The sequence below is a fragment of the Sander vitreus genome, chromosome 8 (genome assembly GCF_031162955.1).
Source record: "Sander vitreus isolate 19-12246 chromosome 8, sanVit1, whole genome shotgun sequence".
Taxonomy (NCBI): domain Eukaryota; kingdom Metazoa; phylum Chordata; class Actinopteri; order Perciformes; family Percidae; genus Sander; species Sander vitreus.
The window spans coordinates 7,172,540-7,194,616 of NC_135862.1; the positions used below are offsets into that span (position 1 = coordinate 7,172,540).

The 22,077-nt window shown below is 39.5% G+C and overlaps 1 protein-coding gene across 2 annotated transcripts; it reads left to right on the top strand.

Annotated features, from left to right (window-relative positions):
• Nucleotides 1–1,852: 1,852 nt before the first annotated feature.
• On the top strand, nt 1,853–21,493 carry smc1b (structural maintenance of chromosomes 1B). 2 transcript variants are annotated; one of them, XM_078256536.1, is made up of 25 exons: nt 1,853–1,976; nt 2,387–2,575; nt 3,064–3,176; nt 3,486–3,689; nt 5,193–5,431; nt 5,693–5,951; nt 6,605–6,769; nt 6,913–6,995; nt 7,915–8,122; nt 9,342–9,527; nt 9,685–9,876; nt 10,190–10,336; nt 10,627–10,764; nt 10,991–11,107; nt 11,484–11,590; nt 13,338–13,479; nt 13,589–13,734; nt 16,674–16,827; nt 17,129–17,227; nt 17,846–18,002; nt 18,199–18,353; nt 18,595–18,746; nt 19,457–19,526; nt 21,077–21,187; nt 21,288–21,493. In XM_078256536.1, the coding sequence occupies exons 1-25, from the start codon at nt 1,868–1,870 to the stop codon at nt 21,378–21,380; spliced, it is 3,735 nt and encodes a 1,244-aa protein (XP_078112662.1). In that variant the 5' UTR covers nt 1,853–1,867; the 3' UTR covers nt 21,381–21,493. The 2 variants fall into 2 exon arrangements, with proteins under 2 accessions (XP_078112662.1, XP_078112663.1); XM_078256537.1 differs by having other exon boundaries at nt 1,868–1,976; nt 6,629–6,769.
• Nucleotides 21,494–22,077: the final 584 nt, after the last annotated feature.

Genomic DNA, 22,077 nt, shown 5'->3' on the forward strand with positions numbered 1-22,077 from the left:
TCCTTTCATCTTTTTGTGTTCAATTGTTTTACACATAAGGTCAAACTGTGTGTGAAGGGATTTTTTACCTGAGACTTGACTTGATAATGTAGAGAAATACCAACTTGACTTGGGTTGTAATTACCTGAGACCTTTTTTTGATTTCTAACTTATTACTATATTTAAATGAAATGATGTACGTACAATATTATTAGCTGTGGTGGAAGAAGTACTCTGATCTTTTATGTAAGTAAAAGTAGCAATACCACAGTGTAAAAATACTGTTACAAGTATTGTAGTCTTGCATTCAAAATCTTCAATAAATAAAATCTTAAATAAATAAAAGTACCTATATATAATACATAAATAAAAAGAATAGTCAAAATAATTACGTAGTCACACACTGAGAGTACTAATAATTATTTTGACATATTAAAGTGGCTATATATAACTTTTAAATGTTTCTGAAATTGTGTAATGTTCCATCTGATGATCATAAATGACCTGTAACAGCAAACTACATTAACAGTGAAAAGAATGCTATTTTTATATAGTTTTTATTAATGCCTTTGTCCGGATCCAATTTTTCCCGAGAAATTACAAAATGATTTACGGCAGGTAAACGGCGCTACAGAGCACACATTCTGAAGGGTCACAGATTTCAGCTGAACACCGGAAAAGCCTGTGAGTATGCAGGTAAAAGGTAGCAGGAGATGTCTTTATGTAGGCCTAAATGTATTTTAATTTTATTTTAAAAGTTATCTGCTGTAGTTATGGCTGATACTGGGGCAGGGCAATCACAGAAAAGAAGGAAATTAAACGAAGAACAACTAAAAGTTAAAAGGGAAAGTGAAAATCCGAGTCACACTTGGTCGGGCTTTCAACAGATGGAGACAATTACGGGATTGTAAATGATTCAAAAACGTCCCCAAATTGGCCCTCAGGTATGTAATATGTCTATTTTGTTCATAAAATAACTTTAGATTGTGTGATGTGGTTGGTCAGTAGCCTAGATTAAATTACGTCCCCCTTCAATTTAGCACAGACGTGTTATTCCTTTTAGTTCGTGTTTGTGTTGGCCTACTATTTTCTTTTCACTTGTCCCCCCTGTACCTGTTTCATGAAATACGTTATATTAATCTAACTTATTACGTTGGTTGCTACAACAATCTCTTATTGCTTTGGAATTGTGACACAGTGACAGTGATACCCGGTTTAGCTCACGATACATCCAAAGTAGGCTAAGTTACCGTATGCAACACTTGAAATGCAACATGCATCTGTAAGGTACTCTCTTATTGTAAATGAATTATTATCTGTCTGAGCAAAACATTCATCGCAACTATATGACCTCCCCGTAACCCTAACTCCTAGACCTTTACAACAGCAAGTGTGGTAAAAACCCTACCGCTTTTGTCCAAAGGGGCCGCTGAAATCAACACAAACTGAAAGTTACATATAGTCACTTTAAGTCATTATTTTGAGAACGTTTCTCATAGTTTGAGATACTAACTCACTTTTGAGAAAGTTTCTCAGTATTTTGAGAAACGAAGTTCTGAGTTCTGAGATATGAAGTCATTATTTTGAGGAATTTTATAATTATTTTGAGATACTAACTTACTCATTATCTTAAGATACTAATTCTTATTTTGAGATACTAACTCATAATAATGACTCAGAGGATCTTTTTTTCATCACATTGGCGGAAATGGGCTTCCATACTAACTGCATGACTAACTGATATGCAAAAGAATATAAGTGAAATATGTTATGTGCTCGGGTGGAAAGCAAGTTGTGCTTCCCGCGATTCCCGCCTCTCATTACCCCGTGGCTTTGAATAGGTGACTGACAAATTAGCCTTGATTCACGGCAGCAAAGTGAGATTAAAATGGGCTACTTAAAACAAATTGATATTGAAAACTTCAAGTCATGGCGAGGGAAGAAAGTCATCGGTCCGTTCATGCGATTTAATTGTATAATTGGCACAAATGGCTCTGGTAAGTGAACTTTTTACATTCAATGCTAGCTAGCTCTCTAGCGAGCTATGGTTAGCTGCCAATGCTACTAGCTAGCTTTAGCATTTGAATTAATCAGTTGGGTTAACGGTACTCTAGCTAGCTACTTGAACTGTGCCCGTTCTCGGACAAAGTTTTACCATATATATCCCACTTTTTTAGAAAATTAACAAACTTTTAAATCACTGAATGTAATGTCAGAGTGAATTAAAAAACTAGGGCATACATTTACATTACAAAAAATAGATATATATTTTAGGGAATGTTATGTCAACATTATGCTTCTTAAATTGAACTGTTAGGTTAGCATAGCAAACTCAGCTATAACAGAGGCAACTAAAAGCTTTAAAAAGCTAGTTCAGAGATATGCTCAAGATGTAAAATCACACCAGGCAAGTCCAATGTGATGGACGCCCTGAGCTTTGCCATGGGGGAGCGGGCTGCCTCTCTCCGGGTAAAGCACCTTAAGGACCTGATACATGGAGCTCATGTCGGGCGGCCGGTGCTCGACACCGCCCGCGTGGCTATGCGATACTGCGACGACGATGACCAGGAGACCGTCTTCTGTAGGAGCATCATAGGTACGTTTACTCATTTTAGCTTATGAGTCTCTACATATTAATCAGCTTTTGTAGTTACATGTTAAGGAAGCCTCAGTGTTTCAAAACAGGACAGGCTAAGGGAAATACTGAATCAAGAAAAGCCTCCTATAGGTAACGTTTATATTATATAGGTTAACGTTAGTCATATTAACTAACCTAAATGACACAGGTGCTTGCTTCTCTTTGCAGTGGTCTGTTTGGTGTTTTTAGGTTCATGAAAAGATGTTTGCAAGTCCCAGAGTCCTTGAAAGAATAAGAATATAAAAATGATGTTATTTAGGTTAAAGGAGTCCAAATTTCAATTCAATTGTTTTTAGTTTGTGTTGTACTTGGCATTAAAATGATCTTAAAGAGTTGCAAAAGAAAGAAATCATAATCCCCTAATTAGTATCAAGTCGAAACAAGTACAGTAACACAGCTGCTGGCATAACTGCCATTTGTTGTATTTTTGTATTGTATTATTTTAGGTGAATCCTCTGAGTATCGCATCAATAGTGTACATGTGTCTTTGGCCAAATACATGGAGGAGCTGGAGAAGGTCGGCATTGTGACCAAAGCTCGAAACTGTCTGGTGTTCCAGGTAAATACTGTCATAAACATACAGGTTTGTAAGATCAGATGTGTCTATATCCATTATATTCATGCATTTCTGCCAAGCCCATTTTCATTCTGTGTGGACTCTAGCTGAAAAAATGTAAAGTGCTGTGACTCAATATGTAATACAAAAAACACACCTGATATGGGCACTAAAACATACATTTTCATCATCAAGAGTTAACAAGATTCAAGTCAGCACGACACAAATACAATATACACGCCAATATATAATGGCTGGTAGTAATAATAATAGCCTTACAAACAATTTGTTATTCATTATGCTCCTCACCAGGGCGCAGTGGAGTCCATAGCTCTGAAGGACCCAAAGGAGAGGACCAAGATGTTTGAGTGCATCAGTCAGTCGAAAGAGTATGCTGCAGAGTATGATCAGAAGAAACAGGCCCTGCTGAAGGCCAAAGAGGACACACAATTTCACTTCAACAAGAAGAAATCTGCTACTGTCGAGAGGAAACAGGTGTCCCAGGAAAAAATAGAGGTAAATTCACACAAAATTACGAATGCGATCTTTCTGTACATCCCGCATCTGTGACTTGTTCACTGCAGTCTCTAAAGTCACCACACACTTTTATTTATTACACAGTTATTTTTCCTGCCAGCTACATTCATAACCACTCGCAGTCAAATGTCTGGCTGAGAGCAGGTGGCTGGTTTTTGTTGCTGAGGAATCTGGAGGACACAATGCTACTACAGTACTATCACACATAAAAACATCTTGTTTTTCAGTTTGGTCCAGTTAAGAGGTACTCATGAAACAAGGTAGTTTGTCGAACCACGAATGAAGACAAAAGTGTAAATAGCTGTTCTGACATACTAAGGTGGGGTGAAAAAAACTGCTGTAATATAGGGGGATAATCGTTAGGCACACAGTTTTGTATATTCTCCATGAAGTGGATGTGATTGTCAGATTGTCGGCTTTGAAAGACTACAAAAATTGCTGGACCAGCCCCCTGCCCGAGGGGGGTGTTGGACCATCAAATAAGCATTTTTGTTGATGCATACTAACACTTTAACTGCTCTCAGATTGGATTTTGAGCTCAATGAGCCAAGCCACTGTTTCTGATGTAGCTGTGCTGCCTGCATTGTGATAAAATGCTGGAGAAGTTTGGACTGCATCCTAGGCATAGGTGTTCAAATTGTGATGCAATGTGACTGTAAAGTAGCACATTATAATGGATATTGAAATCCCCCTGTCCTGAATTGATGGCTGTATTTCTCAGGCTAGTATTGTAAAATACAGCTATAATGGTCATAAGTAGCACTTAATGCATATTTACCCCTTTATGAACCTCATGTTATGCCAGAGATTAGCTAAAGCCACAAAATTGTAGATTGTCCAGTGTTGTAATACTCTGGAAATCCACCTGAAATTCTTTTGATACTTTGCTCTTTTGGTTTATTTGAATTTTTTTCCTCTAATGGGGTTTAATGCTGGCCTTCATTCTGGGGTGTGGCCCATGCTGTCTCTGTTGTTGTATCAGCAGAAATAAGTGTATACTAGGGCTGGGCAATATATTAATATAAATCGGTATCGTGATATGAAACTAGATATGGTCTTAGATTTTGGATATCGTAATATGACATAAGTGTTGTCTTTTCCTGGTTTTACAGGCTGCATTACAGTAAAGTGATGTAATTTTCTGAACTTTCCAGAATGTTCTCGCAGTTCTATTATTTGCCTTTCCACATTACTGATGATTATTTATCACAAATCTCATTGTGTAAATATTTTGTGAAAGCATTAATTGTCAACCCTACATATCGTCGCAATATCATTATCGAGGTATTTGGTCAAAAATATGGTGATATTTGATTTTCTCCATATCGCCCAGCGCTAGTGTAAAGTGCCCTAAATTACTGATGATGTGTGTGTGCTCACAGGAATTGACTGTTCAGCATTAACTGTAGTTTAGTTGCCTCAGTTTCTCTTCAGCTTACCTGTCCATCGATTAACTGGCCCCACTACCTCCCACTTTTCCAGGCCCAGAAGTACCAGGCGCTGTTGGATGAACTTCACCAGAACCGCCTGCAGCTGAGCCTGGCTCAGCTCTGCCATAATGAGAAGGGCATCAACGCTCTCAGCAACACCCTGAGGGAGAAACAGCAGGCTGCAGCTGCTAAGAACAATAAACTGGTGAACGCAGAGCAAACAGTCAAAACCTACAAGAAAGAACATGGACGTTTCAGCAGAGAGCAGCAGCACATAGAGAAGGAGATCCGGTGTGTGTGTGTGTGTGTGTGTGTGTGTGTGTGTGTGTGTGTGTGTGTGTGGATTTGAAAATTATAACTGGTAAAAAAAAAGTATTAACCAGTATCAGAAAATATATAAGTATAGCTAATGGATATTATTTAATTTGTCCCTTATCACCTGTTTTGTTTCTCCATGTAGGGATATATAGCTCTAATGGAAATGGCATATAATATAAATAAGTTGGCGGGTGTGCCATTAACTAGGAATAACTTAGGTCTCCTCTCACTCAGTGCCCAGGAGCATATCCTGTCCCAGTGTCGATCCCAGTACATCAAAGCCAAGGTAAACACCTCCCATCACATGAAGAAGGCCGAGGAGGTCCGTGATGCCCTGAGGAAGAGTCAGAAGCTGATAGCTAGTAAAGAGCGGGAGCTAACAGAGGGACGGCAGGAGATCTCTGAACTGGAGAGGACCTGGAAGAACTATGAGAAGCAGATACAGGAGAAGGGAGCATCCCTGGGGAGAGACGTCGAGCTGGATGAGGATCAGGTGAGTGTGTGTCAAACAATGGCAACCCCGTTCCTGTTTAGTCAAAACAGAAGTCAGTTAACATGATGTAAAATATAGCCGCTGGGAGGTTGGAGGCCAGGGTTATATTGTTTTTGTTTTGCTTAGAACATATTCTAAACATACTAATAAACCCAGTGGACTGTATGTGAAGGTTTACAATCTGTTACTCACATAAACTGTCTACATATCCATATACATACATTTTACCCAACCAAACATTTTTGGTGGCTTTCTTTGGTGGTGACTGACACGTAATGAGTTAACAACACAACAACTCTTTGGCAGAGCTGCACTGATAGGTCACATTTTTAGGTCACACTTTAGTTCAGATTATTTAGTCCTAATATATATAAGAGATTTTTTTTCTTCTTTCTGATGTAACTATATACTTATATTAAATATAAACTTGAATTTCCACTTCGTAGATCTAATTGAATCTTAATTGAATCACCCATGCTTATCTTGCAACTGAATACGTATTTACCTGAAGCAAAATTGTATTATGTTTGTGGATGGCCAACGCTCATGAATCAGACAACATTTTTTTGTTAGTAAGCATTAACAACTGCATTACCTAACTGAAATCATAAGGGACAAAAAAAACTGACATTGTCATACAGTAACATCCTTAGCGGGTTTTTGCATTTCTGCCACAGTTAGAGCGATACAAAGAGCTGAAGGAGCTGGCCCGAAAGCAAGGGGCTGTCCTCAGCCAGCAGGCAGAGAAACTGCACTGGGAGGTGAAAGCTGACTACGAGAAGATGGCTTTCGACCAGCGCCGTAAGAAGGAAGTGGAGGTACTGTTATTGGCACATTTGTGCTGCCACTACACATCTTTGAAGTTAATGTTTATGGATGAACAGCTGCTGAAAAACACATGTATCCAATATGTTTTATAGCCTCTTTAATTGTACCACTCTTGGAACATCATCTGTTGTAGGTTGCCATCAGGAACAACCAGACTCAGCTGGAAGATTTGACACGCAGAGCAGAGAAGCTAGAGGAGTATACCACCTCCTGCAAGTATGTCATGTGCACACCTTACACCACATGGCTGTACAATTAAAAGCCTGTCTGTCCCTGACAGTCAGGGAGGTGTTGAATAAACTCCATGGTTATTTATCAGTGACACATTATATACTTTAAAATCAGGATGCACCATCAGAGAATGAAACTGAGAATACTTTATAGAGTTAAAGGAACACGCCCACTTATTGGGACTTTAGCTTATTCACCAAAACTCCCAGAGTTAGATAAGTCCATACATACCCTTCTCATCTCCGTGCGCGTTGTAGCTCTTTCAGACGGCTCCACCGGTAGCTTAGCCTAGCACAGATCCTGGAGGTAACCGGTTCCAACTAGCCTACTGCTCCGAATAAGTGACAAAATAACGCCAACATGTTCCTATTTACATGTTGTGATTTGTATAGTCACAGTGTGTACAAATAACAAGGTCACATGAGACACAGACATCTTCTAACCGTATATAAACTGGGAACTATATTCTCAGAAAGGCGAAGCACTGCTACTTCTGCTACTTGGGCTGAGTGATATGCTTGCAGCACCTGAGAAGCACCGGACAGAGAGTAGAAATGCTTCACTTTTCTGAGAATATAGTTCCCAGTTTATATACGGTTAGAAGATGTCTGTGTCTCATGTGACATTGTTATTTGTACATGCTGTGGCTACACAAATCACAACGTGTAAATAGGAACATGTTGGCGTTATTTTATTATTATTATTATTATTCGGAGCAGTAGGCTAGTTGGAACCAGTTACCTTCACGATCCGTGCTAGGCTAAGCTACCGGTGGAGCCGTCGGAAAGAGCTACAACGCACACGGAGATGAGAAGGGTATGTATGGACTTATCTAACTCTGGGGGTTACGGTAAATAAGCTAAAGTCCCAAGAAGTCGGCGTGTTCCTTTAATGCATGTTTCAGGTCGTCCCTTGAAGAGTACCTTCAGCGGGAGGAGAGCCTGAGTGCAGAACTGCAACAAGGCCGCCAGCGAAGTGAGGAGGTGAACCAGGAGCTGGGCCAGGTGCTGGAGGAGCTGGGGAACGCCCGTCTGGACAGTCAGGAAAGCAGACGGCAGCTGCAGCGCAAAGAGCTGCTCGAGAGGCTCCGCAGACTTTACCCTGACACTGTGGTAAGATACAGAGTTGCGTAAGAGTAGGGAGTAGGGAGTAGGGAGCAGGACACTGAAGACATGGATTTTGAAGTTTATTGTCTTAGCAAAACAAAAAACACCACACCGAACAAAGTTATCTAGCTAATGTTACTTGGCAACCATCACTCTACTGCGCTGAAAACAAATTTAGCATTTGGTTATTTAGAACTTAATCAATTCATGACCTTTGTCTTTTTTAATACTTACTGAGGGCTATATATTTTTTTATGATTCTTTTTTGGGCTTTAATTGATAGGACAGCTAGGTGAGAAAGAGAGGGGAAGACATGCAGGAAATTGTCACAGGTTGGATTGGAACCCTGGACCTCTGTGTCAAGGAATAAACCTCTCAGTATATGTGTGCCTGCTCTACCCACTGAGCCAACCTGGCCACGAGGGCCTTATGTTAATGCTACTCATAATGGCTGACTGCATCTTTAGAGAGACGCATTATTTATTTTAGAAAGCGAAACCTTGTAAACCAGATAATTATTTGTAAATATGAAACTATTCTGACTAGAGGTGTGACGCAGACACCGTTTGCTGCAATATAATATAATGGCAAGATCATGTGCAGTCACTGTACAGTTAATGTTACACTTCTGAGACAGACAGGTGTTCTCTCTTACCCTGGTGACTGACTGACAGGCACAAGACAAAAGTATTCATATGCCCTGGTGACTGACTAACAGGCTGAGGTTGTAGGGCAAGCCAAGGGAACTTTATTTCTATAGCACCTTTTAGCAACAAGGCAATTTAATGTGCTTTACATTAAAGAGTAATTAAAAGCAGTCATTAAAACTAAACAGGCTAAAAAAAGAATACGATACAAATACAAGAATAAACATTATAGTGCTGTGTAAGAAATTTATAATTATTTGATTTAATAGGTTGTAGGGTCGGGTTTGGGAGAAGAAAGGGGCGCCACAGTTATTAGGTCTGAAAAAGTTAGTTATACATGAGAGAAGCCATTTGAGTTTGTGGCAATACCTTTCATAGTGCTCATTTTTCATTTTGTGACTTTCGATTGAATAAAAGACGATTTTTCCAGTCATATTTCATCATTTAAGTTTCCTTTAAAATAGTGTCAAAATCTCATCTAGTCTCGTTCTTGTGAACCCAATCTCGTGTCTTGTCTCGTGAGCTGAGTAATTCTGACCCATTTTTCTTTATTCATTTCTTTTTCTTTCCTGTCCCAGTTTGGTCGTCTTTCTGACTTGTGCAGCCCCATCCATAAAAAGTACCAGCTGGCTGTCATCAAGGTGTTTGGCCGCTACATGAACGCCATTGTAGTAGCCTCAGAGAAAGTGGCCCGTGACTGTATCAATTTCATCAAGGAGGAGCGAGCCGAACCTGAGACCTTCCTGCCTATCGACTACTTGGAAGTAAGTACTTTATTTGGATGGGTGAAAATGCTAAATGGTAAAGAAGAGGAGTTGTCAGTTTATGTCAGTATGCAGAATTGTTGTTTTTTTTGCCAATCACAGTAGCACACACATGCATATGTAGTGTCAATGATAACCATCACTACTGTATGACCAGGTAAGTCCTCTGAATGAGCGACTGAGGGAGGTGCCCGGTGCCAAGATGGTGGTCGATGTTGTACAGTTTAACACTGCCTCAGGTGCTGCCCAGCTGAGGAAAGTGGTGCAGTTTGTCTGTGGCAATGCATTGGTGTGTGAGACCATCAAAGAAGCAAGGAGTGTGGCCTTTGACAGGCAGGAGCGCAATAAGGTAGGCTTGGCCCTCGGCCACAGACAGGGGACTCAGGATCAGATCAATCCAATAAGTACAACAATAACACTTTGCATTTAGATTGGTTCTGTCATACTGCTGCATTGCTGCTTACACCAAATGATTCCACTGTCGCAGACTATTTTCCAATATCGGAATGAAATCATTAGAGTCTTGCTAGAGTCGGGGTGCGCTCCCGTCGTCTCAATCGTTTGGTGTAAGGTGGTAACCACTGCCTACACTCTTGAACTTGCTTACTGACTGACATGTTGCGTTTACTGCCAGCAGACATGCAATCATATGTTTTCTCTAGGCGGTATCTCTGGACGGGACACTGTTTTCAAAGTCAGGAATGGTCTCTGGAGGCTCCAGTTACCTTCGAACCAAAGCCCGTTGCTGGGATGAGAAGGACATGATGCAGCTGAAGGAACGCAAGGACCTGCTGGCAGCAGAGATGCGCGTGAGTCGACACATAAAATGTTGAATATTTGATATAATGTTAACTTCAGGGCCTTTAGTCTTGACCAGAGTTTTTTAAGTCTTAAATGAATTAAGTTAATTTCCTGCCCTGTCTACACATGATTAAAAAAATGCTGAAATTGTTTTGTTGTTTGTGCTTTTGCCATAAATTATGTCCTATCATACACATACTGTGTATTAATTGCTGAATATTTCCTCAAGAACGAGACGCACAAATGGGCCGAAACATCTATTTAAGAGTGCATAATTCACTTTTTGGTCCTGTGACAGAATTTGATGAAGCTGAGGCGGAAGGACTCAGACCTGAAACAGATCATTGCTGAGGCTCAGGGCCTTCAAACCCGCCTCAAATACTCCAAAACTGACCTGGAAAACCTTCGGAAGAAAGCCATCCCTAAATACCAAGCGGTAGGGCCACAGAAATTCGTCTTTCTCAAATGTAATATCATAATATAGGCTGTGTTCGTTGACATGGCTCTATAGTATGTGTACATGTAAATCATGGTGAATCACTTTCACTTGAAATCCCAAAGCATAATATATTTACAAGGATATAGGATACAGGAAGCAGAGACAAATTCAAAGTATCACAGTACTTACTCTGTCTTGTCATCCCCTGCTGATTTTTTTTCAGGATATTTCTCGTATGGAGAGTGAATTAGCAAACTTGGACTCTCAGATCCAGATGCAGCAGGAGAGTGTGGAGGCAAAGGATACAGAGATGAGGAAAATCAGAGTCCAGATCAACCAGGTAATGCTGTTTGAGCACTGTCTTCAATCTATTGTGTGCCATTTTTTATATCATAAGGTGGCGATTTTGTTTATTTTTGAGTCAGAACCACTGCCCAAATAGGATTTTTCAAGTGCTAAATAAAGTATTTCACCCAAAACAACTAAATCTATCGGCTCAATGTCGATATTGTCTCATCTATCTATATTTTTGTCATCCTGTAATTATACTATGTTGGTCTATTTAGTACACACAACAGCTATTGAATGGCTGTCAGGCCTGGGAGAGGAATACCTCTGCCGTTGCTCTTCCTGCAGTTTCTTCTGTTTTCCCTGTTAAGGTGTTTTTTGCAATTGACTTGGCTAAACAGTGAATACTGTATGCTCTGTGTATTCAGATGGAGGACTTGGTGTTTTCTGACTTCTGTGCTGAGATCGGTGTGGACAACATCAGAGTTTACGAGCAGGAGCACCTAAAACAGCAGACAGAGCTTGACAAGAAGCGGTACGGCAACCACACAGTAGTATCTTCAGTACCAAATGTGCTAAACTTAACCAGCTAAAACGGTGCTGATACACTGAATGAGAGGAACGTAACGTGAGGAAATATGTATGACTTTAGATCAAGAAAAACACAAGAAATATTTTTGGATTGGCTTTTTTTGATACAGTGACAGTTTTACTCTAATCGACAACTGTTGAGACCTGAGACCCACTTTTTAATCTCATAACATTCCTTGTAAGTTTATTGTTTGTAAGTAAGTTTATTATAAAGATCCTTTAAGAATAAAGGATCTTTATAATTATTCTGAGTTTTATTAATGTAATTCAATTATACCTTTAGCTATAATAATATAATGTAATTAAAATAAACATGAATTTCTTTTTGCTTGTTTAGCAAATTGGCAAACTTTTATGTAACTGTAGGTTCTGAATAAATTTGTGCGTCGTGGTAATTACATGACTTGTGTTGCTACTAAAATGATGGTATTTGTATGCATGACACGGTCTAAGGTGTTTTACAACATGAACACCATGAGCCCTATCTTGCACCCAGCGCAATTTACTTTGTACACCGACGCATGTATCATTCCTATTTTGCACCCGACACACAGCGGCCTTTTCCCTCCACAGACTCACGTCAGTAATAAATTAGGGAATGAACGTGCGCTCCCGGGGCCGGTTCAGCAAAAAGAGGAGGCGTGTTCCGGCGCAAACGTTCCCTAGTGCTATTTTGCAGTTTCAGAAAACTGATTCGCCACAGACCAGGAAAAACCTAGTCTAAAGTCAGTGGTACGTTATTCAGATGCTATTTTAAGGGCGCATGCTTGGCCGTAATGTAGAGTGTGCACATACACTTTGCTTCTCTCATCTCACGGACCCAGCAGTTCCCATTTTTGCAAACCATACATAAATACAAGGAAAAATATGACCTTGTTTTACACATTTCCATGAATCATGGATGTGTTGAAGACATAAATGAGGAAATATTAGAGGGCTTAAGTAGATGTGATGTTGAACTGCATGTGCCGATGCCACTTAATCCAAATGTCCCAGCAGCAGCAGCACGGGAGAGGAGAGACAGAAGAGCTGCATCATCTATAGTGAGGTAATCTCGGTCTAATGGTAGACTACATTGCAAAAATATCACCATGCATTCATAACCTCGTGATTCAGTGAGGGTGAGCCCAAAACATCGGAAAGTATGTTTTTGTGACATTTCTTTATTTACATTTTGACAAAAAGAAAAATCAATAGCAAACGTCGGTCTCCTCGTCGGTCTCCTCGGCGGTCTCCTCGGCGGTCTCCTCGGTGGTCTCCTCGGCGGTCTCCACGCCCAAACCACACCTATGAGTAATGTAGCTACTTCAGACCAACCCATTTTATTAACAAGGCCCGGAAACCACCCTGACTCTCTCCACATCCCTGGCTCTTCATGCCACTGTACTCTCTCTGCTGTAATGCTCTTTTTATTTCTATCTTTATTTTTAATTTAATACATACTGTGTACATATACTTATACTTATATTGTTTATACCTATACTTATATTGTTTAATATTCCATTTAGAGAATGTGTGACGTGCACCAACAACACCAAAACAAATTCCTTGTATGTGTTAAAAAACGTACTTGGTAATAAAACCCTTTCTGATTCTGATTCTGATTGAGATCCGCCCACAAAGCTACTTGCATTTGATACTTGCGTTTCAGATCGTTAAAATAGGGTCCCTTGATGTGTCTCTTCTTTCAGGCTGGAGTTTGAGACTCAGTGCACTCGCTTAAATGCACAGCTGGAGTACAAACAAGACCAACTGGCGCAGCAGAAGAAGAAGCTCCACAAAATGGAGGAAATCATCGACAAGGAGGACAGAACCATGGCTGAACAGAGGAAGGTAGTCATCTCAGGCATTCATTCTGTGTTATCATCGTCAAACTGCCTCCTGTAATATGGGTAAAAGATGCAAATTAGATTTTGCAGACGTTTTTGGCCTGATGTTTTAGGATGAGGAGAAGATGCTGGTGGCGGTGGAAGAGGGTCAGAGCAAGCTGCTGGAGCTAAAGAACCAGATGCTGTCTAAGAAGAGCCAGGTGGTCGCTTCCAAAGCTGAGCTGGACAAGAAAACCCAGAGCCTCCAAGAGATCAACAGGTAACACTACCACCAATACCACTTACTTTGTTGTTGTGCTATGATTACTGCCACCACTGCTACTACCGCATTGGTCCGAATATAAGACGACCCTGATTATAAGACAACCCCCCCCCTTTTTCAAGACTCATTTTTGGAAAAATACTTTATAAAAGCCAAATGTTGTTTTCATAAAGAAAATAATTGTATTTGAAAATAATTCTAATAAAAACACATTGAATAAAACAAGGTAGGCTGTTGTTTTTTATCATCTTTTAAATAAAATATTTTCAATATCTTTTTAGATGAAAGTATCACATTTAAATTAACAGTAAATACAGTATTTCCAAGGCCTTCAGCTGAATGACTGCTCTGGTAATGGGCGTCCCATCATTCCGTTTTTTCAGTCACGTAATCACACACTTGTCAATCTCTTGGAAGCGGCCGCTTTGAGGACCATGGTAAGATTTTCTCTGGCTGTTTGCATTTTTAGACGGTGTAACATCTCCATGACAATAGGGATCGGCCGATGTGGATTTTTTTAGTGCCAATACCGATTTTTTTTCTTCAGCCTTAGCCGATGAGCGATACGGGCTGCTGATTTTCTTGAGCCGATATTTGGAGCCGATACTGCTTTTGCTCCCTCAATTTACATCATAAAAATGTAAACCCTGCCACACTGGATTTGTTTTCGGAATCTGCTCTGCCATTTCTTTAAAAATAATAAACAAAAACACAGATCAGTGTCACTTCTGCAATCATCTTACATTCATATCACCCAAATTATGTGTGCAATGTGCATCATATGGATGGGTGCACTGCATATGGTTAACTGTACAAGGGTAAAAGGCTTTCATCAACATCTACAACACAGCCTTGATGATGCATTGCTTGCTGACGTATTATAAGACAGATATAATCAGGTTATCACAAAATGTCCTTTGTCAACACATTTAAATAATTTAAAGTGCCCATATTATGAAAAAAACACTTTTTCTGGGATTTGGGGTGTTCTTTTGTGTCTCTGGTGCTTCCACACGCATACAAACTTTGTAAAAAATCCATCCATGCTGTTTTGAGTGAGATACGGTTTCTGAATGTGTCCTGCCTTCAGTCTCCGGGTGAGCTGTTCAAAATCGGCACGGCTTGTGACGTCACAAGCCGAAACGAGCTGGTTAACCGCAACCGTTAGCTCGTAGCGTTAGCATGCTAATGCTAACGCTAGCATGCTACCTCGTTCTCAATAGCAAAGCTCTGCTACAACACACACAAGTTCACCATAATCTACAAAAGAACTACTTACATGTGCGCCCTCGTTTAGAAGTCTCCCAGCTAATCCTGCCTTGTAACTGACGAAGTTGTAGAAACAGCCTTTCTTTTACTGTCTATGGAGCTAGCTAGCTGACATGATCTACATCTGAGCTACTGAGCATGTGCGAGTGCAATCAAAGATAGTACAGAAGAAGAAGAAGAAAAGAGGTCTCAGAGGATCTGCAGCAGTGAGAGAGAGCGATGCAGTACAACAAAAATATGGTGTTTTTTGAAAATTAAACCATGTAAACCTATTCTGGTACAACCTTAAAATACAATTATGAACCTGAAAATGAGCATAATATGGGCACTTTAATATGCAACTCAATTTCAACTCAATTTGGTGGGGGTCCCTGCTCCGTCTCTCTTTTAGCTAAGGGGCCCTTTGTATATATATATGCTCATTTTATATATATATATATGAGCATAATATGGGCACTTTAAGAAAACAAACCTGAAAAGTAGCCATTGAAATTAAGTGCTTGATTTGTAATTTAAGACTGCCATGGTGCTAGTGGGGGAGGGGCAGTGCATGGTCTGCACGTGAACTGCAGCGTCTCCAGCAACACAGAGCTGCCTGTGGACGCCTGTCTGTAAATAATGCTGGGAAAAAACTATCGGCGAAAGCAGCAGCCGCGTATCGGCCGATGCCGATACAAGTAAAAACACAAATATTGGCCCGATATATCGGTTGGCCGATAAAATCGGTCTATCACTACATGACAACACCTCATTGTAATTCCGTTCTACTTCCGACTTCCAGGCTTTTTGTAGCTGGATATATCATTTGTTGCGTCTAAATATCAATGTGGATAACATTAGTGATATTGAGATGCTTGCTACAGTTACACTTCTAGTGATAAGTCGGTTTTATTATTTTATTTTATTTCTCTGAGTCACTGCTTTGTTCTAATGCCGCTGGGCGCTCTTTCCCTTCAGTCACTCTCTATCTCTCTCCACCATATAACGTTACCGTGCTTTCGGGCGCTCGTTGAGGCTCCGTCTGAAAGCTTTTTTCGACCAGCTGTTTGTAACATGGATTATGGATCATTTTATTTCTATAGTTTATAGCTGACTTCTCTATTGGCTGTTGAAACAGGTGACGTGCCTTACGTTCTGCGACTTGAACAACTGAAAGTCTAGACCCCGATTATAAGACGACCCTACTTTTTTCAGATTTTTGTTCTAGGAAAAAAAAACGCCTTATATTAGGACCAATACGGTACTTGCTGCTCCTGTCAATGCTGCAGCTGCTGTTGTTAAAGAGGGTACTTTGCTAGAAAAAATTGCCTATTAGTTGTTAATTAGTTGTTAGTTTGTTTCAAATATATAATCTGTGATGTAAATGTAAACAATAGGGTAACCCTAACAACATAAATAAAAAACATTTAACTATAACTTAAACATGCTATTACTGCAAACATTTTGTAGAATCTTGCCTCTGCAATGTCATTCATTTCTAGTTTAAAAGGGATATTGGTGTTCATTTATTGCATGGTAGATCTTTTTTTCCTGGTATTTCATGAACTTACCATAAAAAAATATTCAGTTTTTCAAAAATGACTAGATTACTTATGACCAAAATGATCAAATCCTACAAGAAGTCAACATTTTGGAAAGGTATTTTTTCCCATCTCTCTTTCTCTCAGAGAATTGGTGAAGCTTCAGCAGGAGGTTATGTCTGCAGAGACGGCCTTGGAGCAAAAACGCTTAGCCAGACACAACTTACTGTTGTCCTGCAAGATCCAGGGTCTGCCCATCACTCTGCTGTCAGGGAGCCTCAATGAAATCAGTGAGGTGCAGGTAAGACAGAGAGAATTGACTGTTCTTTGTCTTTTGTGAATTACCATTTCAATACCAGACCTGTACTTTTTATTTTGGAAAAGTAATGGCTATCAAATTGAGCTCAAATGGTCATATTTTGAAAAAAAAGAGGGAGAATGTAATAAAAGGAGCTGTAGAAACCCTCACATTAGAGACTGGGAAACCAGACTGATTTTTAAGAAACTAAACGTGAGTCATGAAAGTCATGAAAGTCATGATACTACTTAAAGCACTTGCGGTGCCAGTCTTACCTGATGACTGATTATTCTCTTCTGTGCAGCTGGACACAGAATCTGAAAGTACTTCAGCCACCATGAGCTTCTATGAGAGAGAGGCACAACTAGTCATCGACTACTCTGGCCTTGATGCAGAACTCAGAGTGAGACAGCAAGTCTAATCACAGTTTTTATTTTTATTTTTATTTTGTATTGCTTTTATCCTTTTTATTTGCATTTTTGTATTTGTCATAATTTTTTATAGTTTTATTTGTCTTGTCTCTTTTATGTTTAGCATCTGTTGTCTTCTTGTTTTTATTTACCAAATTTTTGTCTTGCTTTTGTTTGGCCCTACTGTTGTTATATTGACCTCTGGGTATCCTGCTTTTGCTTTGCTTTGTCTGTCAAAGCACTTTGTAAACCCTGTTTTTAAAGGTATTATATTGTAGTTATTATTATTATTGTTATGCTGGGAGGAGGCCTTGGGGAAGACCCAGGACTTGGCCTTGGAACACCTCGGGATCCCCAAGTCAGAGCTGGTTAATGTAGCTTGGGAAAGAGACGTTTTGGGGTCTGAAGCTGCTGAAGCTGCTGCCCCTGCGACCCGACCCGGATAAGCCGATGAAGATGGATGGATGGATATTATTAGTATTATCATTATTATTATTAATGTTATCATTGTTCAAATTTTCTCTTAGCACTTTTCTGTTTATTCATATGACCAGAAATGTTTCACAAAGCCTTTGTACAGTACAACATGCACTGAATTTGTGTGTGTACAGAGTCTGCAGGCAGACGAGGAGGTGGAGGCCTACATGGGGCGGCTGAAGGAGTCAGTGTCGTCCATTGAGGGAGTGCTGCATCGCACCACTACCCCCAACCTGAAAGCTTTGGAAAAAATGAGGGAGGTGAAGGAGAGGTTACAGGGAGTAACAGATGGTATCTATGAAGTTATTCATTTCAAAATGAGACTCTTAATTGGTGAAATATACCTACTATAATCTGCAACAACAAAACATGTTTTACTAATCAAGACCACATAGTTTATATATTTAACATCCTATTGAAAAGATATACTGAGTTGTAACATGATCATGATCTGCTTTTTCAACTTTGTTTCCTGTCCCTCACTCAGCATTTGATGCCAGCACCAGAGCAGCAAGGAAATGCAGTCAGAAGTTTGAGCAAGTCAAAGCCCGTCGCTTACAACTCTTCAACCAGTGCTTTGAACATGTGTCTGTCGTAATCGATCAGATCTATAAAAGAATATGCAGGAACAGCAGCGCCCAGGTGAAGCAACAAAACCTTAACCACAGAAACACACCCTCAAGTTTCTGTTTTTATTGTGTTTAACTGTATTGTGTATAATAAACGTTCCTAACCCGCTGACCCTCATGAAGGGCACTTCAGCTACTGTAATTCTAAACAGTGTAAACTGTACATAATTCTCGTTTGCACTGGGCATTGCAGAAGGTGTTACAAACAAGAACAACATGCCTTAAATGACAAGATCCTGCTTTATGTGCTACAGGCCATTCTGAGTGCAGATAACCCTGACGAGCCGTACCTCGGTGGCATCAACTACAACTGCGTGGCACCGGGAAAACGCTTCATGTCCATGGACAATCTGTCTGGTGGAGAAAAGGCCATCGCTGCCCTCGCCCTGTTGTTTGCCATCCACAGGTAACACTGGGCTCACAATCAAAACAGACTATATTACATTATATTACAATACATTAGATCATAATAGGGGAAACTGGAGATTTGTGGTTAGTGTATAGCAGAGATAACCGACTTAGATCAACAAATAACTCAAGATACTAAAAATTGCACATAAAAGGACCAGATAACAAGACTAAAGGTTAATAATAAGTATTTAATGACCGATTGACATACAACCATCATATTTCCCAAAATCTTTGTTTGCTTGATATTAATTTAGCTGGATAATTATCCCCCACAGCTATAGAAATAAAAAATAAAAAGGGAATTAGCACAGCTGTTGACACACCATGAAACATCTTTCAGAAACTACAATCTCTTCTTGGGGAAAAGAAAACATTTGGCTTGGTGTACTTAACTTGTAATGACTATGAGTTATTAAACTGATGAATGGACTAATAAAGTAAAGGCTATGTAACTTTGGAGAGCTGTTGATCCTCTCATCATTAACTTTATGCGAAGAACTCTCTTCTAAAGAGACACTTGACATCTCCCTGAATCCGTCGTCGCTGCTTCCTCTTTTGATCTTTTTTTTTCTTTCTGAAGCACTTTATCCCACATTATCGAATACTTGTTGCATCTGTCTTTAACGGCGGTAGCTCTGACAATTGACCCATGTTGTTGGTTCACTGTGTCTGTGCTGTTTGGCACACTGGTGTCATGTCTCTCAGCTTCCGCCCTGCTCCCTTCTTCATCTTGGATGAGGTGGATGCAGCCCTGGACAACACTAACATTGGCAAGGTAAGATTCCAGCTGTGTCCAGAGTTTACAATTAATACGATTATTAATATAATTACCGTATTGGTCCGAATATAAGACCTTTTTTTCCCCTGGAAATACGTCTGAAAAAGTGGGGTCGTCTTAAGTTTGGGGTCTAGACGTTTTTATGTTAATACACCCACAACAACAGATGCGTGTTGCCCTCTTAACTGAAGCGAGTCACCGTCCCTCACAGTTAGCTAGTGCCAGGGCCTGAAACATGGAGAGACACAGCGATCGTCTCGAACAAAGTCTCAGCTGGACTTAAGCTAGCTGATGGTCACGCTACGACTCAGCTGTTCAAGTCGCAGAGGCTGGTTTTAGAATGTAAGGGTCGTCACCTGTTTCAACAACCAATAGAGAAGTCAGCTGGTAAAGTCAGCTATAAACTATAGAAATGAAATGGACCATAATCCATTTCATTTTGTTACAAACAGCTGGTCGAAATGGAGTTTTACATGGAGCCTCAACGACCGCCCGAAAGCACGGTAACGTTATATGGTCAAGGGAGACTGAAGAGAGAGAGAGAGAGCGCCCAGCGGTGTTAGAAAAAAGCAGAGAATCAGAGAAATAAAATGTGTTTTTGCCGATTCATCACTAGAAGTGTAACTGTAGCAGGCCTTTCACTATCACTAACGTTATCCACATTCATATTTAGAAGCAACAAATGATATATCCAGCTACAAAAAAACCTAAAAGTCAGAAGTTAGAACGGAAGTACAACGAGGCGTTGTCATGGAGATGATACACCATCTAAACATGCAAACAGCCAGAGAAAATCTTACCATGGTCCTAAAAACTGCTTCCAAGAGATTGACAGGAGAGTGGGTGATTACGTGACTGAAAAATGGAATGATGGGATGCCCATTACCAGAGCAGTTATTCAGCTGAAGGCCTTGGAAATATTTACCGTTAATTTAAATGTGACACTTTCATCTAAAAAGATATTTAAAATATTATTTTATTTAAAAGTTGTTAAAAACAACAGCCTACCTTGTTTTATTCAATGTGTTTTTATTAGAATTATTTTCAAATAAAATGATTTTCTTTATAAAAACAAGATATGGTCTTCAAAGTATTTTTCCAAAAAATAGTCTTGAAAGAGGGGTCGTCTTATAATCAGGGTTGTCTTATATTCAGACCAATGCGGTAATTGATTCCCTGCTCTGCAATGTGAGGAATTGCTGCTTTTGCCTATTATATTGCCTATTACAATATTTTTAGGTTTTGGACGGTTGGTTTGACAAAACAAACATTTTAATGAGTTGCCGTGAGTTAAGGGAAATTGAGATGGACATTTTTCACTTTTTTTTCTGCCTTGGGCATGGGTTAAATTGTGTAGTTTTTGGATTTCCAGCAACATAGTTTGCAATTGAAACAGCACTAAGATTATAAAAAACAACCAGAGTAATGTCATTATTAAGGTTTTTATTTATGATAAGGTGTGTGTTTGTGTTTAACTGAACACCATTATATTTGTTCATGGATTATATTTGTGCATTACCTTGTGTGGGTGTTCTGTTTATATCTAGGTGACTAGTTTCATCAGACAGGAGTCCAGGGAGAACATGCAGATCATTGTCATCTCCCTGAAGGAGGAGTTTTTCTCCAAGGCCGACGCTTTGCTGGGAGTCTACTCAGATGTAAGAAACTTGGAGTTGGAGAAGAACTTTTTAATTTCTATGTTAAGATAATACAGTTAAGATAATACAGTCAGTCACTATGGTGTTCTCTTCTTCATAGTTTGATGAATGCATGTTCAGCCGCATTCTTTCCCTGGACCTGCGACCCTACCCTCTGGTTGAAGAAAACAATGGGAAACAGGAGGACAAGTAGAAGACAGGACCTGTGTAGCCTGGAATCACCTTCTATAATGCACCCTGCATGTATGTCTCTTGCATTTTTGTTCTTTGGCCATATGAGTGGTTCTCAGTGTTTTCATCTTTAGACTATATGAACAGGAAATATAGTTATCTTAAACACCAAATGGTGATTTCTATGTTCCATTTTAAGCTGTTTTCCTAAATTTATTTTACTGAAAAGATAAGACAGTTTTAGAGCCGGTTCTGTTTATAGCTACTTACATGTGAAAAATCTTGCAAATTTGGTCAATAACAAGATCCACAAAAAATACAGCAGTGTTCTACGAATTATAACATTTAAATGGTTAGATGGCAAATACAACAGCATGCAAAGAGAACTGTTCATGTTTCTAAAATGTTGTGAATCTTGTTTGTCTCTGTGATGTTTCATGTTAATTCCACAGTGATAAATATTGGCATATTGCACCTTTGTTTTTATACTTGTTCATTTTACTTAAAAGTGTTTTGTATTTCAGTTGTGCATTTAAATGTTACTTTTGTCCTGTTCATTAAATCTACAGTTAAAAATGTATGTATTTTACTTTCTTTTCTTTTTTTTTACAGTAAAGCTGATCAGTCAATACAAATTAATAGGCAACTATTTTGATAATCGTAATTTTTCATGCATACATTTTAGGTTTTGGTTCTTTAGATTTTTTTTTGCATTGAGT